Source organism: Simochromis diagramma, unplaced genomic scaffold (assembly GCF_900408965.1).
Source record: "Simochromis diagramma unplaced genomic scaffold, fSimDia1.1 OVJJ01000246.1, whole genome shotgun sequence".
Lineage (NCBI taxonomy): Eukaryota > Metazoa > Chordata > Actinopteri > Cichliformes > Cichlidae > Simochromis > Simochromis diagramma.
Window position 1 is genome coordinate 25,453 of NW_024387429.1, and position 18,637 is coordinate 44,089.

General features: G+C 40.6%; 1 protein-coding gene and 1 long non-coding RNA gene across 5 annotated transcripts; both read right to left on the bottom strand.

Annotated features, from left to right (window-relative positions):
• Positions 1-347: 347 nt before the first annotated feature.
• On the bottom strand, positions 348-4,204 carry LOC120722408. 2 transcript variants are annotated; one of them, XR_005693439.1, is made up of 7 exons: positions 4,185-4,204; positions 4,017-4,073; positions 3,777-3,857; positions 3,523-3,693; positions 1,337-1,491; positions 691-814; positions 348-584 (listed from the first exon to the last, which is right to left on the bottom strand). It is a non-coding gene; the product is annotated as an uncharacterized LOC120722408 (long non-coding RNA). The 2 variants fall into 2 exon arrangements; XR_005693438.1 differs by having other exon boundaries at positions 350-584; positions 4,017-4,196.
• A 1,262-nt stretch (positions 4,205-5,466) lies between these two features.
• LOC120722406 lies at positions 5,467-7,775 on the bottom strand. 3 transcript variants are annotated; one of them, XR_005693430.1, is made up of 5 exons: positions 7,423-7,775; positions 6,016-6,670; positions 5,843-5,904; positions 5,661-5,741; positions 5,467-5,577 (listed from the first exon to the last, which is right to left on the bottom strand). XR_005693430.1 is itself a non-coding variant. In XM_040013404.1 (2 exons), exons 1-2 carry the CDS (start codon positions 7,496-7,498, stop codon positions 6,060-6,062), a joined length of 687 nt encoding a protein of 228 aa, XP_039869338.1. In that variant the 5' UTR covers positions 7,499-7,775; the 3' UTR covers positions 6,011-6,059. The 3 variants fall into 3 exon arrangements, 1 of the variants encoding a protein (XP_039869338.1); XR_005693431.1 differs by lacking the exon at positions 7,423-7,775 and adding an exon at positions 6,984-7,193; XM_040013404.1 differs by lacking the exons at positions 5,467-5,577; positions 5,661-5,741; positions 5,843-5,904 and having other exon boundaries at positions 6,011-6,670.
• Positions 7,776-18,637: the final 10,862 nt, after the last annotated feature.

The window sequence follows — 18,637 nt, forward strand, 5'->3', positions numbered from 1 at the left end:
GAATCAGGACTTTGAGAACTGGAATCGAAGGGATTATAGAAATCAGTGATGATACCCAGCCCTAGTGAGCAGCCTAGGCACGACAGAAGTGGATGTAGCTGTAATAAGAAAATAACTATTGATAACTTTTCTGTTAAGTTAAGGCCTGATCCTTCTGAAATTCATAGCCAGTGCTCTGACACGGTGTCATCAATCTTTGAATGCTGAAAAAGCACAGTGTATCCAGAAAAACACATTATATTATATAAATTATTATAAAATTTGTGTGCGCCTAACTTTTCTGCCGGTACGCCTAACTTTTTAAAGTTAGGCGTACCGGTACGCCCATGGCAAAAAGTTAGTCTAGAGCCCTGTCAAGGATCAATCAGTGTCAATTAGCAGAATGAAAGTGTTTTATGGATAAAAAGGGGTTGATGATATAAAACAGCTCTGTATCAAAGGCAGTGTGGAGTAAGCAGACCTGCTTCTGTTCACTCTGAAGATGAAGCTACTTTAAGAAAACTCTCAGAGTCCCAGAGCTTCTTTCTTCACGCTGCAACCCAGCAGGACATTTCCAGCATCCACACACTCTGACACACACGGTGCTAAAAACACAACACAGATATTAAAATAATGATTGTGGGAGGAAAGCTGTAGAATGAAACAGTTTTTTAAAGCTGTTATTTTATCTGTTACAATCATTGCTAGTACCATTGTGAGCACAGAGCCACGAGGCAGCCTTCATAGCCAGAAGCTCCCACTCGTCCTTTGCATCCATCTTGAAACCATGAAGCCAGATCAGAGCCAGAATGGTGGCCCACACTTCACTGCTGGTCTAATTCCCCAAATCAAAATCAATCAAATAAAACAGACAGAACACACATTTTATTTTCTACAACCAGTAATATTACATATGTTTGTGTACTTCTTTGTCACACGGGGTCACCAAGGTGGGCAGCTCTGCATATTTGATTTGGCAGATTATTACACTGGATGCTCTTCCTGATGAAATCCCAAACTGTGATATCATAAATGCTCTAAAATAATGTGCTGACATGTTTTTACAACAACTGATGAGGAAAATAATTTCTGCTGCCGTGTGGTTTCTGGATAATATCAGACGCTGGTGCAGCTCAGTGGGAGGTTAGGAGTGTGATTACCACCAGTGTTTTAGCTTCTGATATGCAGATGTTTATTCTCAGGCTGTGAGGCAGGCCTACGTTTAGTTTGACTTCATTTTATTTGTTTTATGGTGTGTTTTTAATTATATCATGTGTTTTTCTTCAAATTATAGAATCAAATCTGTTTTATCTCACATCATCATTTTGTGTTAATATTTAAATTGACAGCAGTGCACCTTTTCAGGCTTTGACTTTTCCACCTCCTCGTTGGTCTGTCCCAGTGCAGCAGCCAGAGCTGGATCAAGCAGCCAGCAGCCAGACGCCTCCTGCAGGGAGACTAACTGCAGCAAAGGGTCTCTGGGTGGCTGCTCAGGCACAGCAGCTGGAAAATCTAAGATGCAATAAAAACAAAACCTGATTATGGTGCTAGATGACAAACAGAACTCTACATGATAACTCAGTGCATAAAACACCGCACTGTAAACTATGCAACAGATAAATATTATGTTTTTCACTTGAAAATTACATCTTAAAAATGTAATCATTACATAAGAGCTCCACATCAAACACATTAATCACATCATCTTTGTAGTGAAATAGCTGATGACTCATTAAACGTTTCCATGCAATTTATCCACAGTGAAAAATATTCACTTTGCTGGATCTGAAAATCACGTTTTCCGAGATCAGACGAGATCGGGCGTGTTCAGGGTGGTGTGGCCATAAGCGTAGACATTGAGGGCTAGCAGGAGGGACTATGCGCTTACCTGCTGCTCTCTGGCAGGTAGCTCCATGCCCTCCTGGGTTTTAAATGCACCTTAGAACACACATGCATCAACACTACAATGAGCGGGTGGAGGGAGGTTTGGAGTCTTCTCTAACTCTGCGGCCTGCTGGAGGGAAAAGGGTAACACCACCTGGGTCTGGGTGCAGTTCCCCCCTCCAGGGCAAGGGTACCTAGACCCGGTTCGTAGAGTACGCTTGGGGAGTGTGATCGTGTGTACAGCGTCTCTTTATGTCTGTCTCCACGTTGGTTGAGTGTGGAGTAAGTGCATATGAGAGCATGAGGGTGGGAATGGATGTTTGTATCTGTGTGTGCCTGTATGTCTGTGTCTATATGTCAGGTTGGGTGTCAGACGCCACCTCTCTGGGGACATCTCAGGCCCTCCAAGGTTTGGAGGCCTATCTCCCCCCACCACCACTTCCCCTGCCAGTGGCGGACTCCCTCAGATATCGGTGCGTTGGTGGTTCTTTGTGTCTGGGGATGGGCGTCCAGGTACACACGGGCTCACTCCTTGGCGGCCGCTTATCGGGGCCTGGAGCCTGGGGCTCGCTCGGGCCACTTCGGAGGTGGGGTGCCCCCGGCCTCTCGGCCTGGGGCTCGGTCACTCAGGCACAGCTGGCTGCCGGCGGAGCTCACGGGCACGTCACTGCAACTCCACCTGGCTTCTGCTCCGCGGCTGCTGAGTGAGCCCTCATCTGGGACTCTCCTCAGCTCTTCTGGGACAGTGGCGCGGCTGCCCCTCTGTTGGTCTTCCTTGGTCTCTTGTGTTCTGGGGGCCTCTGGATGTCTGGAGGTTTGATCTCTTCCATACCTGCTTCATGCCCTGGAGGACGGGGCTGTGGCCCCCCCACACCCTCTAGCAGATCATTACATGAAGGAACCTTTTAAAAAAACAAGCGCGTCCATGCTCACAGGTGTACACACGGGTGATCACACCCACAAACTACACCCTTTTTGGCTCCTACCTCAAAGCACACTGTGTTCTGTTGATCTTACGTGCTGCACAATAATGTTTAATATTTAATATTTACTGTCATATTCCCATATATCATTGTGATGTTGTTTATTCTATTACTCTTGTTCTCTTCTGCTTGTTTTCTCTTTTCTTTCTCAACAGGTGATCCAGGTGATTGATAGAAGCATTTTCTTTTTTTCTTTTCTTTTTCTTTTTCTGCCCATTCTGTTGGGTTTTGTTTTTTGCCCTTCTCCCCCGTCCCTCTTCTCAGCTGTTTCTCTTTCTTTCTCCCCTTCTTTCCCCCAGTCAAGTCTGTCCCGTATTCAGCAAGTGAAAATAAAATAAACAATAAAAGATGAATCAAATGGACCATTACGGCAAGACTGGGATGGTCAATTTGGTAAAGTAAATCCGTTGGGCATCTTTCTTTGCCTTTAGACAATAATTCTGATGGCAAAAGAGCCAAACGGGACAGGCAAAAAAAAAAAAGAAAAAGAAAATCACGTGTTCATTTCATTAGACACTAGCAATACTATTAAACTGGACCTTATCATTCTCATATAGCACTAAATGTGAAACTGAGTCATATCATAACAATCTATATATGTAATATGTGTTTGCCTAAATCTTCCAGCACAAACAGAAAGAGGAGCTGTTGTCTGAGTATCAATGCAAATACACACCAGAAATCGTTCAGTAAAGACAAATTTAATAAATGAAAGCTGGTGAGAGGGCCTTTGATGTTTCTCTTTGGATCATCCTTCCATCCATTTCTTCAGCTTATCCAATTCAAGATTGGAGCCATCCCAGCTGTTATGGGGCCAGAGGCAGGAGTACAACCTGGACAGGTCAGTCTAACACAGAGAAACAGACAACTATTCACACTCACATTCAACCTAACTGCATCTCTCTGGACTGTGGGATGAAGCTGGAGTACCTGGAGGGAACCACAAAGGCGCCAGGACTGTCTTGCTCTCAGGTGACGGCCGTTCACGCTGCTCTGAAGACCCTCAGTTGTCTTTGGATCATCCTGTTGTTTGTCTCCCAGTGTCGTTACTGCTCCTCTCCTTTCAAAGACAAACACCAAATAACACCAAATGAGAGTGAATCACTTCAGAACAACAGGAACACTCCTGGTTATTGTGAGCAAACGTCATAACAAGATGAATATATTTACCATTTTACTGAGGGAACATCTTCTGTGTGGAGTTTCTTCTCATCTTGGCTCTTTTTCCTGACATTTAGAAACAAGAGGCAGAAAAGAAAGAATAAAAGTTAAAACCTCAACGATTTTTTAATGTTTGGGATATTTTAGAAACAACCGTAAACACTATTTACTACTTACCACTTTGTTCAGTCTTGCTGGCGTTCACTCTCCTCATCTTCTCTCTAAAGGACAAATGACAGTAAAGAGGGGATCGTTTTAGTAAGTCTATCAACCAGGTGAGCAGAATTTTAGATATTTATCAATATTCTGATTAAAAGCAGAGTGAATACTTATCTTTTTACGAGAAAGGGTTCAATCCGTCCTGTCTTAGGTCTTAATGTCACCTTGTCTCCTCTCTGTTTTCTCTGAAAAACAAAAGACAAATGGGAAGAAAAAAATTAGTAAATGATTTCAGCAACTAGAGGAAGTGTTCACTGAGGAGCTGTCATAATAATATAAAATCAATATCTACTTATCTTTTTTTTAATGAGAGTTTACAGAGCACGCTGGCTTCGCTCCTCCCTCCGCTCCTCTCTGAAAGTTACCTGGATAAAGGATAATAACAATTAATAACATCATCAAAACAGACAAACCTGAAAGAATTGCTGATCAGAGTTGTGACAGAGTCGCAGGTTAGATGGATGTATACTTATCTTTCACAATGAGAGCGTTTGCATCTTCCTTTAGAGAGAAGATGAGGAGAGTGAACGTCAGCAAGAATGAACAAAGTGGTAAGTAGTAAATAGTGTTTACGGTTGTTTCTAAAATATCCCAAACATTAAAAAATCGTTGAGGTTTTAACTTTTATTCTTTCTTTTCTGCCTCTTGTTTCTAAATGTCAGGAAAAAGAGCCAAGATGAGAAGAAACTCCACACAGAAGATGTTCCCTCAGTAAAATGGTAAATATATTCATCTTGTTATGACGTTTGCTCACAATAACCAGGAGTGTTCCTGTTGTTCTGAAGTGATTCACTCTCATTTGGTGTTATTTGGTGAAAACAATAAAAAGACCTCTTCAGGTCTTTTATTGTTTTCTCTCTGCAGAGGAAAGTGATGAGACTGATGAGGAAATACTAAATACAAAGACTGACAAAGGGAACTGAAAAAGTCAAACCAAAACCTATACTGGGGGGAAACTATAGGAAACAGAACTACTGAGGCAAGGAAACACGAGGGGACGGAGATAAACACTCTGACAAGGGACAAAGGGAGACTGACACAATATTTACACACAGGAGGCTGATTATGGGAACTAAGGACACATAGAAACACAGCTGAACCGAATAAGAAATGAACAACAAGTCGAAACAAACTCTAATGACAGTTCAACAAGTTTATAAACAGAGCAAATAACTTTCAGGATGTTTCAACAATGTGTAAAATGAGTTCTTATCTTTTTTTGGTGAGAGGGCCTTTGATGTTTCTCTTTGGATCATCCTTCCATCCATTTCTTCAGCTTATCCAATTCAAGATTGGAGCCATCCCAGCTGTTATGGGGCCAGAGGCAGGAGTACAACCTGGACAGGTCAGTCTAACACAGAGAAACAGACAACTATTCACACTCACATTCAACCTAACTGCATCTCTCTGGACTGTGGGATGAAGCTGGAGTACCTGGAGGGAACCACAAAGGCGCCAGGACTGTCTTGCTCTCAGGTGACGGCCGTTCACGCTGCTCTGAAGACCCTCAGTTGTCTTTGGATCAAATAACACCAAATGAGAGTGAATCACTTCAGAAACACAGGAACACTCCTGGTTATTGTGAGCAAACGTCATAACAAGATGAATATATTTACCATTTTACTGAGGGAAAATCTTCTGTGTGGTGTTTTCTTCGCAGCGTCACTCATTTTCCTGACTTTTAGAAACAAGAGGCAGAAAAGAAAGAATAAAAGTTAAAACCTCGACGATTTTCAAATATTTTAGGACATTATTTTAGAAACAACCTTAAGCACTATTTACTACTTACCACTTTGTTCAGGCTTGCTGACGTTCGACATGCTTCACTGTATATTATAATCTCAAGCGCTTCCTTGCTGGAGTCGGGCTCCGGATGCTGCTCTCTTCCTCCGGAGCCTTCCTCTTAGCACGCTTTGCCGACATATTTAGAAAACGGCAGAGCACCGAAGTGAGAACTCTGCCGTCCGCGCTGTAGTCTGTTATTCTCCAGCGGTTCGTCATCTCAGTGTCCTCTGTTCGGTAAACAGTGGAGATGACTCTGGTGACGAGGAGGCCGTCGACAGTCAAGGTGCCGACACAGTTCCTCCGATCTGCCTTCAGCACAGCAAGATCCGCTTTCTCTGGAAGAACTGGAGTCAGGAAGCGTGGATGAGAGCTGGAGCCCGCAGGCGGCAGCATCATGCCAGCTGGTGAGTCCGTAGGAGGAGAAGGAGTAGTGTTCTCTCTCTGGCTCTGCCTCACATGGACAAATGGTGTCGTCACCTGGTCCCGGTGGAACAATCCTTTAAAAGGTATGTAAGGAAAGTCCTTGGACCCCGTCACCAGGTTATGGTAAAGAGTGAGGACCAGGTGGGACATGGAGTCCAGTTGGCTGCTGCTCAGTTCACGGTTCCTCAAGTTAATGACGACCATCTGAGGAGCAGTGATTGGACTCACCAGCTCAGCTACGAGAAAGCAAAGCATGCGTGTACGTTAATCATGTGATCACACAAACTAAAGCCTGAATTTAAATTGTCCAGACATGGCTTTACATCATCATAAGCTCTTCCACACACAAACAGTAAGAAGCTCCCAGCAGAACTCATTGTTTATGAAAGCCTTCACCTTTTTTGGTAAAAGTTTTCATGCGGTGTAAGGCTGCATGGACTTTCACTGAGGTTTTAATACGCATTCACATTAAGGAGTAATATCTTCATATTAGTTGAGCATCGATATTTTGAGAATAAAGCAGCTACATTTAGGTGAGAAACCTCCCACCTCCTTATTGCAGGCACACACTGTTTCAATCTCAAACTCATCCAGCGACTCTGTGAACTTTTAAAACTCCATTCTCCAGCTTTATAAAATTCACAATCTATGAAACTTTCACGTATAACTCAGCGCCAGCAGCCCAAACATGTCAACTCAAACCCTCTACATGCAAAAACGGCCGCGCGCTGACGTCAGCGTCCTCCAATGCCTTACGTCGTTTCCAGGGCGCGTGCATTCAATTGTTTTTTTTCCCCAGCGATTTAAAAAAAAACATGGCGCCATCTTTATAGTGTACTGGCACATGTTAAAATTGATGTTACTCAAGTATGAAACATCTCATCCTAAATGTTAACACTCATGAAGTCCTACTTCCAAACAATAAAAGACAAAAATCTAAGTTGTATTTGTTTGCTAGCACTCTGACATATTAGCCTGCTGTACTCACCATAGCGTTGATCTATCACCTCCTCAATGAAAAGGGAGAGCAGGTGCATCTCGCGACTGAAGTTTGTAGAAGTCATTTTGCAAATCCTTCTTGAAGATTTTCAAACGTTGGCTGTAGTTTGAAAAATCCGAGTTTTCACAGCACTAGTGGGAAAAAGCTCCTGTTTGCGCTCAACGTGAAACCCGAATTCCAAGTTTGCCTCCTGCTTTTATACCTGCACTCAAACACGTCATCATCACCATGACTCCCAGTGCCACCGAAAATCAATTTTATTTATTTAAAATAAAGTTCGTCTAATTATCATAGCTTTTTCAAAAATATATATATTTCTCATTTTATTTTACTGTTTTATTCATCCTTTATAAAAATATGTTGCCAAACTTTGTCGTTTTAATTCTTTCAAAAAATCATTAATTCACCAGTTTACAAAAATGAAGATCGATATCTGAAATTTAAATTAATAAATAAATAATTACAATTGATAATGGATTTTTAGCATTAAAGAATAGTTTTTCAATGCGCTTTAAATGTTATCAGAGCCGATGTTGTGCCAAAAAGTGATCGCAGTCCAAAAAGTGATTTACGGTATTGAAACGTTTGTTTGTGTCATGACATTTGTAAACAGTTGATGTTTAAGGTGCAGTTCACGTGGAAGCCAGAGGAGGGTGGTGTTTTGCGCATAATACAAAGTGATGGCGAAACCTAAAAGACGGTGTCATGTCTGCTCCCTGAAGCAATCTCATAACAGTTTCAATCTATTTCAAGCCAGTTAGCACATTTCTGTTATGAAGTTTAATAATTTTTTGGCAGTAAACTTTTAAATCCTTTTATTAGGAATATCACATTCTCAGATTTTCAAGAGAGACCAGACCAATAGGGCAGCAGAAATCACAAAAATAAATAAATAAATAAGAGTTTTATAAAGATTAAAACAGTAAAAAAAAAAAAGAGAGAGAGAGAGAGACTGGAATGATTATGATGTATAACACAGAATATGTACAATAACAGAGTTATAAACACACCTAGAAAACACGTGATACTTTTTATTTCGTCTATAACCTCTGTGCAAATTTTGTTGACTGCAAAGTGTTTATGAATATGTTTTTAAAAGCTGGTTATCTGACTGTCAGTTAATAGCAATTAAAAAGAAAGCTGATTTTTATTATTCCTAAATGGAAAAAGTCCATTATGAATTTTTGTTATGAATTTCATTTATCAATCCACCTCCTCACTGCTCTTTCCCGGTGCAGCAGCCAGAGCTGGATCAAGCAGCCAGATGGCTTCTGGAGGAAGACTAACTGCAACAAAGGGTCTCTGGGAGGCTGCTCAGGCACAGCAGCTGAAAAATCAAAGATGAAATAAAAACTGGACCTGATCATGGTGCTGCATGAGACAAAAAGTCTAGATGATAAACCAGTGTATGAATTGGTAACACTGCTTATGATGATCATGTTTTAGGTGGAAACTAGCGAGCTAACTTCCTGCTAACCTCTAACTCAGTTAAATTGAATAAACTCTGTTTTCATGGATGCCTGGATGTTAAACTTAATTGTTAAACCCGGGTAAAGCAGCAACGCTGATCATTTTATTAAAGATGAAAGAAGTTAGACCGTTTTTAGCTCTCAGTGATCCCTCAGTGTTCGTTTGACTTTGGGACCTGAAATATTGGCAGCTTTTCACTTACACATTTTTGAACCACTCATTCATAGAAATAGTTTTCCAGTCAAAGATCTGGACAGATCCACCAAGTTCACAGTAGTTTTACAATTTTCTGCAGCGCAGAAAAAAAAAAAAACCTGAAAACATCAACACCTCTGAAGTAACACATTGTGATTCATGTACAAACAACACACAATTATTGTAGATTCTTCAAAGCCTCCTTATATTCAACACTTGGGTAGGTGGTGTTATACATGCCCTCACAGCACCGGCACATCAATCACCCTATTTTCACCTTGTCACCTTCATTAAGCTGCTCTCTTTCTACAGAAGGCCCACCGCATGCATGGGGGGAGGGGGGTGGGGGGATACCGTGGGCCAGGGCTGTGGCATCTAATGTCTGGTTGTCAGTGTCCTTTGGAAAAGCAAGTGATTGTCCTCAAATCAGATGTCCCAGCAGATTGATCTAGACCAAGACCAATACACCAAGACAAACAGCCATTTATGCTTTTTACACAGACAGCCCATTTATTAACCAGGGAACTTGACACAATGTATTTTTTTTCTATGCTCTATTTAACTAGAAGAATTGTTGTACCACACATTAAAGTTTCAAATCAGTGAAAAAGCAATCGTGCCAAAGAAATGTCATGTGTTTGTTTAAGATGACTGCAATTATGGTATTAACAGAAAACACACATCTGTCTCTTTTCTTTTCTGTTTAGTGTTTCACTTACCTTCTAAACTCACCAAGTACTTGCACAATCCTGAGGTTTTTAGAAAAGAACATCCCACATTAAATAAGGAGGAGATACAGACATTAAAACTAACCTTTATTACTATGATACAAAACAATATTAATGAAGTTGTTAAAAGTGGTACTTCTTACAAAGACACACACACACACACACACACACACACACACACACACCTCATTACAAGTGTTTAAAAGTTTGAGTTGTCTGAAAAACTAAAGAAAAAAAAAAAAAAAAAAACACAAAAATGTTACAATAAAAAAGTTGGAAACTTTATTACACCCAGAAATACAAACTGATGGGTTGATAAATATCAAGAAGACAGTACATTTCACATAAAGACTGTGCATCATTTTAAGATGAAGAAATGCAATATGGGGTCAACCAGAGGATTAATAATCAAAACTAAGGGATTCTGATATTAATACTGCACCGCCTCGAATCTCACTATAAGTTACATCTGTTGAACTGACTTCTTGCTAGCATTTCCAAGGAAGTCAAGATGAAAAAAATAAAACCTAAAAACAGAGGGTCCAATACATTTAACAGGAATTTGTCAAAAGAGGTAAAACTGCACACACTCACATGAGACCCAGACCTTCACAATAAAACAGGAAATGAGAACACTACACCAAGACGCAGACCTGACACTGAGAGACAGACAGAATGACACATGGAACCTGAACAAAACTAAACGTGAGATACAACCGAGAACAAATCCTTAAACATGAATAAACAGAAACATAGAACTCTAACAATAATAATAATCATCATCGCACCCAAAACCACAACAATCATTCAAAAAATAAACTAACAATCAAACTCAAAACACTGGTTCGAAACTGTCACGGTCCGGGCAGCGGCCGTGTGAAGAGTGGAAAGGAGGACTCAGATGCAGCACTTACTCAGATGTGAAGGTGATTTATTGACAATACTGAACATAAAGTGAGATGGCAAAACAGAACTGAGGACGAACTAAACTGGGAGAAACTACACAAAGGGAGTGGCAAACCTGAACATGAAGGGAGAACAGCAGGGAGAGCACGCAGAGGATTCACGGAGAAATGCAGAGTACGCAGGGTAACACAGAGGATGAACACAGGGTATGTACACAGACGACGCGACAAGGAGCGGAGGAAATCACACACTATAAATACACAAAGAGACACTGGGAAATCACACACAGGTGGGGGAAACAGCTGGACCTGATTAACCTGACGAGACAGGGGAACACTAACACCAGGGACCAACAGAGGGAGCACAAACCCAGAACCCAGTGTCTAAAATCCCAAACACAAACCATCCCAAAACAGCCATGAATAATAATGAAAGTAATAACAATAAGTACATAAACACAAAGTCACTGAGTCATGGTCGCAGGACCATGACAGAAACTGACCCAGAACCGTGACAGATGCAGGAATAAGTAGTAGATTTAAGAGTATAATAACGGACTGAAACAGAAGATGGCAGCACTGCATATACAAGGATGCCAGCTGCCGTTAAACCCCGAAGAAGAAGAAGCTGTGTCCCAGAATTCATAGCGCAGCCCAGCTCAGTTCCAACAATGGCGGCAGCTAGTTAGTCTTATTATTCTTTATGGGTCACAAAATAACGTTTAACATATTTTCAGGTGAGGCTGTAACTGTGTAAACCTCAAATATCTGCTCGGTTTATCAAGGACACCACATATTTTCAAAAGCGCTCCGACGTTGTCGGAGACGTCTGTTACCCACTAGCTCGATAGCTAGCTGGGGGGCAAGGCTCACTAGAGCCCGTGAGAACACCGGACTCCCGCAAATCATTTTCAAACCCACCGCTGTCTTTCGTTACTCAGCTTAAACATATATAGGTCACTTAGATAACTTAAAAATGTTATCGTTGGCTTTTTTTTAGTATATTATTTGTTCCTGAGTAAATCGATTTGGCTGAGATTAAAGTTATAGTTTCTGTAAGCAAAGCAAAACTGTTTATGTGAAAAACTGTAAAAATATAATTTCAGTGTTCTGTAAAATATAATTTCAGTGTTCTTTTTACATTTCATAAGAGTAAAATCCTTGTAGGAGTAAATGTATCCAAGCTTCTGACAGATGTGACAGATGTTTAACTTATTGTTGTTTACTTGTAGTGTACAATAAATAATCAAAAACACAGGATTATTCTACAATGCTTCATACTCATTAATGTTACAAATGTTGAAAGGTAAAAGAGTTCAATAAAATCCTAAATATTGCAAATGCTGCAAGAACTCAGTTCTTCTTTCACTGCTTTAGGACACATCCCATTATATTGACTACTGTACACACACTACTTAATATTTAAGATACAAAAAATACTGGTTTCTGTGCATGGCATCTGCAGTGAAGGTGTGTGTTGTTTTGCCATGCAGCTTATTACTTACTTAGGCGCAATCAGCACCTCTTCTTCATTTGCCTACCATGAAGTTCAAGCCAAAAAAAACAAGAAAGGAAAAACGATTTTCTGGTATGAAGTATAACAGTTCCCTGAACTAACCTCTGATAGTGCTCCTCAGCGTGATAATATTCCCTTATTTCTGATTAGTAATCTTTATCTTCAGAGGTGGTGGGTGAGCAGTTTAGTGTTTGCTTGTAAAAAAACGAAACAACAAAAACTCAAACAAAAACTTGATGGAAATTTCTCTGGACCAAGAGGGTCCTTGGATCGCTCTCTCCGTTGTCTTTGTTGAACGCAATGAAGGCAGTGAAAGAACTGCTCACTCCTTGAATTGGACACTGAGCTGCACACCTTCTCCTTCACTCCTCCACCTTGCTGTCCTCTGTGCTCTCTCTCCTCCATCTCCAGAAAACAAATCAGTCTGAGCACCCAAACCTGTGGACTGTTAGTCTGCAGAATAAGAAGGAAAACACACAGAATTCTCATGTTTGTCATTTTTCATACCGTATTATTATAGTATATCGTTTACCAGTCCAACAGATTTATGTTCCCAAATGGATCATTACAGCTTTTTGCCACACTGGTCCACTTGATTGTCAAAGTGTATTAGCTCTTTATTATTTCTTTCTTTTCTTTACAGGTTTTAAGTTGAGATTTAAACTGGAGGAGAGAACCAATGTGTCTTATATCTGAGGAAATAGAGTTCAACTGAAAGCTCTGCTTCCCATGGTGCTGTGGTGCAAAGAAAGCACAGCAAGTTGGATAGAAGAAGAAGATCGAAGTGAGTGAGCAGTTGAGCTAGTGGTTAATAGGTTAGAAAAGTAAGGAGGAGCAAGGTTATGAAGGGCCTTGAAGGTGAGCAGAAGAAGCTTGTATACTATTTCACGGAGAGCCAGTGAAGTTCCTGAAGGATAGGGATGATGCGCTGGTAGGAGGGCTTCTGGTAACAACGGGGCAGCGAGTTTTGAACCAGTTGAAGCTTGTGGAGGGATTTTCTGGGGGAGACCATGCAAGAGACCATTACAATAGTCAATGCGAGAAGTAACAAGACTGAACAAGATGGATGCACACTGGGTGGAAAGTGAAGGACGTAATTGGTTAATGTTGTGTAGATAGAAATAAACAGAGGGCGTGAGATCACTGATGTGAGATTTATAGGATGGTGTCACCCTAAACAGGTTACTAAGGGTCTTAACCTGAGGTGAAGGAAAAATTGGAGTTTTCAATAGTGAGAGTGAAATGATTTGCCTTCAGCAGGTTGGATTTACTGCCGATAAGAAGGATTTCAGTTTCATCCTCATTGAGCTTAAGAAAATTAGAGCTGAACCAGGATTTTAATTAGGATAAGCTTTCTGTAAGAGAGAAGGTGGGAGGGAGGAGTCAGGCCTGCAGGAGAGATATAACTGAGTGTCATCAGCAAAACAGTGGAAATTTGAAGATCAAATTCTGGAAAACGGTACCAAGAGGGAGGATAAATATTATGAAGAGGGCCTAAGTGCCAGGTTGGGGAAGTTTCACTCTTGGTGTTTCTAATTTATATGCAATTGACTGAAGCATATACATATTGTTATTATTCATAGGACTTTGGACAAAATATAAATGTCTTCCATGTGTTATATTGTGGTTTGATGTTTGCATATGTGGATGTTTTGTTTCTCATTGGTTTGCTTCCCCCAGACTTGGGCTAGTCCAGATGCTCACCTGAATGATAGAGAATAAAAAAGAAGCCAGTTGCTGTTACAGGGTTGGTTCTTTGGTGTGTTTTGGTGGTACACTCATGCTTTCATTAATAAAGATTACTAGATGATAAATATTTTTGCAGCCTCGTGCCCATTTTGTTTGAACCTATACGTGACTGCTGGCCAAACTGATATAAATAGTAAGTGAAGTAAATAAACTGCCTGTGGCTTCTCAGGAAGTCCTGCAGTTGGGTCCTGTTATTCACTCAACCTGACAATAACACATCACCCTGTTTTATCCACAACTGTAAATTTTCGGAGACATCCTGTTACATTTACTGAGATCAGCAACAGACTTTCTGAATTCAAACCTCAATAAAAATGTGAAAATGACTCAGCTTTTTTCTTTTTTTGTTTTTACAGCATTATGGACTATAAGTTAAAGCAATTAATGATGCAGTGAATGATGGTCAAAGGGTTGATCTTTACACAGAGCACCTCTGTCCCTTTATTAGCCCATTACAATTATTCCCCCATCACTTTAAAAAGGCAACAAAACATGCATGTAACATTTCTTCAGAGATGTAATTCAGTTTTAATTATATAGCGCCAAATCAACACAACAGTCACCTCAAGGTGCTTTATATTGTAAGGTAAATACACTAAGTAATACAGAAAAAAACCCAACAATCAAATGATCCTCTTTGAGCAAGTACCTGGCAACAGTGGGAAATAAAAACTCCATTTTAACAGGAAGAAACCTCTGGGAGATCAAGGCTCAGGAAGGGGCAGCCATTTGCCACAACTGGTTAAGGGAGAGGGGAGCAGGACAAAAGAAACACACTGTGGAAGAGAGACAAGTTAGTGTCACAATCTAAATGTTGAAGTTGGTCGACATTTTCAGATCAGACTTATGGTCTTTAAGCCAAGTTTAAAATTTGTTTTGAATGTCCTTGGTGTAGTTATTGATGTCATTTCTTTTTATGACAATCTGTTCTGTAAATTGTGTTTTATTTCTCACAAAAATGAAAAGATTATGGAAGAAAGTCGAGCCAAAGAACAGAGTTGGCTCTTAGACTTCGAGTATAGGAGGCCCTCAGCAGAACTTTTAAAGAGAATAAGAACACATAAAACCTTAGATAAGGAGGTGTGCTCTGACAGTGCAGCGCAGCACCCAGAAAGCTATTTGGCATTGGCAGAGAAGACTTGGGAAGTTATTCAGGAGCAAAACCCTGGTACTCAACTTTGCTGCTCAAACCTCAAATATATTGATACTTTACGCCAATATACAATTTATTTCCAAAATTGTTACAACAAAGAAATAAAAAACCAAACATAGATTTCATAACTTTTTATGCTAATTATTATTTCAATCACTACAAAACAGGCAGTTTTTGAAAATTCAGATGTAACTCTAACTACAGTCATGATAAGCAAACATGAATGAAGACTATGTGCTGTCTTAAGACGTTCAAGCAGGGCTCTAGAGTGCGACCAATTTGGTCGCAAATACGACCAAATTTTTCAGTGGTGCGACTAAAAAGAAATATTTGGTTGCACCTGTGCGACCAACTGTTCGGGTAGCAAAAAAAAAAAAAAAAATCTGCAACCTTCCCTGTGGTCAACAACAGACACAAATTTTGCCCCTATCGTGGACTAAACCAATCAGAGATAGTAAGGGGCGGGACCTCTCTGATTCGCCGTGGTCCAGATGAAGGTGCAGGTGGAAGTGGGAGGTGAGTAGCTTGAATGAGGTAGAGGGAGGTCATGCACTTAAATTAACACACAGACATAGCCTGTCTGGGTAAACTGTTTGCAAGTGTTGTTTAAGTCTAACAAGTAGAATAAATAGATGTATCTGGAGGAACTGAGAGAGGAACTGTTCTGTTTTAGAATATGGCCGATGTTGTTTTTATCTGGGGTGACGTATATTGTTGGTCATCATATGTATAAAATGATCCATCTTAACTGTTGTAAGGAAGTTCGATGCTGTTTGGGTGATCGTGCTCGACTTCCCCCCATGTTTTCTAACAAAATCCTGTTTTGACGCACCTGAATGAGACTCTGCAGTCGTTTGTCTCTCCTCAAAAACGAACAGGTGACATCAACAACAGACACACATTTGCCCCTATCGTGGACTAAACCAATCAGAGATAGTAAGGGGCGGGACCTCTCTGATTCGCCGTGGTCCAGATGAAAGTGCAGGTGGAAGTGGGAGGTGAGTAGCTTGAATAAAGCGATATCAATTCATTAAATCCTGAATGACTTTTAAATATAACTGTGTTTTGCCAGAAACGCCAGATTCTCAGATTAAAGCTCACAAAAACCATTTCAACAACAACCAAACAGCAAATGAGAGCAGGTACACGGATTCCCCACAAAGACGTAAACCAGAGCGGACCCGACGCATCAGAATCAGCTTTGTCTTTCTCGGCTTTCTCACCGACGGCCTTAGACGGACACGCTGTCGGAGCTCAGCGATTCTGATGCGTCCGGTCTGTGATTACGTCTTTTTGCGCTGATTCTGAGCTGCAGGTTTTGTCTCTTTCAACCAAAATTCACCGAGCCAGCAGCAAAAGAAGCAGCAAACTGCGCTTCACATGATCAATGTCGTCATGAATTTTGCTGTTTTGCTTCCACGACTATTAAAATCACACTTCCATGCACAGCTAGCCTCTCTCTCTCTTCTCTCTGTACTTCAAGAACAGTTTCCCGTCTCCAATCTCTGTTTTCTCTATTATTCATTCGCTTATTACCCACCAGTCTACCGTGTTTACAGCGCTGTGGCTGCGTCTTTTCTTTTTCTTTTTCTTTTTCACTTAAATGACCTCGGACAAGAAAGCCTATTTTTTCTGTTTGTTCAATACTGAAGAAATTTAAACTTTATATGCAGAACATTGTAGAATATTTTAAGGTTATCTGCTATAAAAAGCCAGACCAGGAAAATCTCCTTCATGTTTTTCTGTGTTTTATTCTCAGTTACTTTCACACAAAGGCATCTGCTGTGATGCTCACAATTCTGATGAAGTCAGTACTGATAAATGATCAGAATTATAATATTTCTGACTGTCTGAGGCTAAGTTGAATCGAATCGGGACTTTGAGAACTGGAATCGAAGGGATATAGAAATCAGTGATGATACCCAGCCCTAGTGAGCAGCCTAGGCACGACAGAAGTGGATGTAGCTGTAATAAAAAATAACTATTGATAACTTTTCTGTTAAGTTAAGGCCTGATCCTTCTGAAATTCATAGCCAGTGCTCTGACACGGTGTCATCAATCTTTGAATGCTGAAAAGCACAGTGTATCCAGAAAAAACACATTATATATATAAATTATTATAAAATTTGTGTGCGCCTAACTTTTTCTGCCGGTACGCCTAACTTTTTAAAAGTTAAGCGTACCGGTACGCCCATGGCAAAAAGTTAGTCTAGAGCCCTGTCAAGGATCAATCAGTGTCAATTAGCAGAATGAAAGTGTTTTATGGATAAAAAGGGGTTGATGATATAAAACAGCTCTGTATCAAAGGCAGTGTGGAGTAAGCAGACCTGCTTCTGTTCACTCTGAAGATGAAGCTACTTTAAGAAAACTCTCAGAGTCCCAGAGCTTCTTTCTTCACGCGCAGCCCAGCAGGACATTTCCAGCATCCACACACTCTGACACACACGGTGCTAAAAACACAACACAGATATTAAATAATGATTGTGGGAGAAAGCTGTAGAATGAAACAGTTTTTTAAAGCTGTTATTTTATCTGTTACAATCATTGCTAGTACCATTGTGAGCACAGAGCCACGAGGCAGCCTTCATAGCCAGAAGCTCCCACTGTCCTTTGCATCCATCTTGAAACCATGAAGCCAGATCAGAGCCAGAATGGTGGCCCACACTTCACTGCTGGTCTAATTCCCCAAATCAAAATCAATCAAATAAAACAGACAGAACACACATTTTACTTTTTCTACAACCAGTAAATACATATGTTTTGTGTACTTCTTTGTCACACGGGGTCACCAAGGTGGGCAGCTCTGCATATTTGATTTGGCAGATTATTACACACTGGATGCTCTTCCTGATGAAATCCCAAACTGTGATGTCATAAATGCTCTAAAATAATGTGCTGACATGTTTTTACAACAACTGATGAGGAAAATAATTTCTGCTGCCTGTGGTTTCTGGATAATATCAGACGCTGGTGCAGCTCAGTGGGAGGTTAGGAGTGATTACCACCCGTGTTTTAGCTTGATATGCAGATGTTTATTCTCAGGCTGTGAGGCAGGCCTACGTTTAGTTTTGACTTCATTTTATTTGTTTTATGGTGTGTTTTTAATTATATCATGTGTTTTTGTTCAAATTATAGAATCAAATCTGTTATCTCACATCATCATTTTTGTGTTAATATTAAATTGACAGCAGTGCACCTTTTCAGGCTTTGACTTTTCCACCTCCTCGTTGGTCTGTCCCAGTGCAGCAGCCAGAGCTGGATCAAGCAGCCAGCAGCCAGACGCCTCCTGCAGGGAGACTAACTGCAGCAAAGGGTCTCTGGGTGCTGCTCAGGCACAGCAGCTGGAAAATCTAAGATGCAATAAAAACAAAAACCTGATTGGTGTGCTAGATGACAAACAGAACTCTACATGATAACTCAGTGCATAAAACACCGCACTGTAAACTATGCAACAGATAAATATTATGTTTTTCACTTGAAAATTACA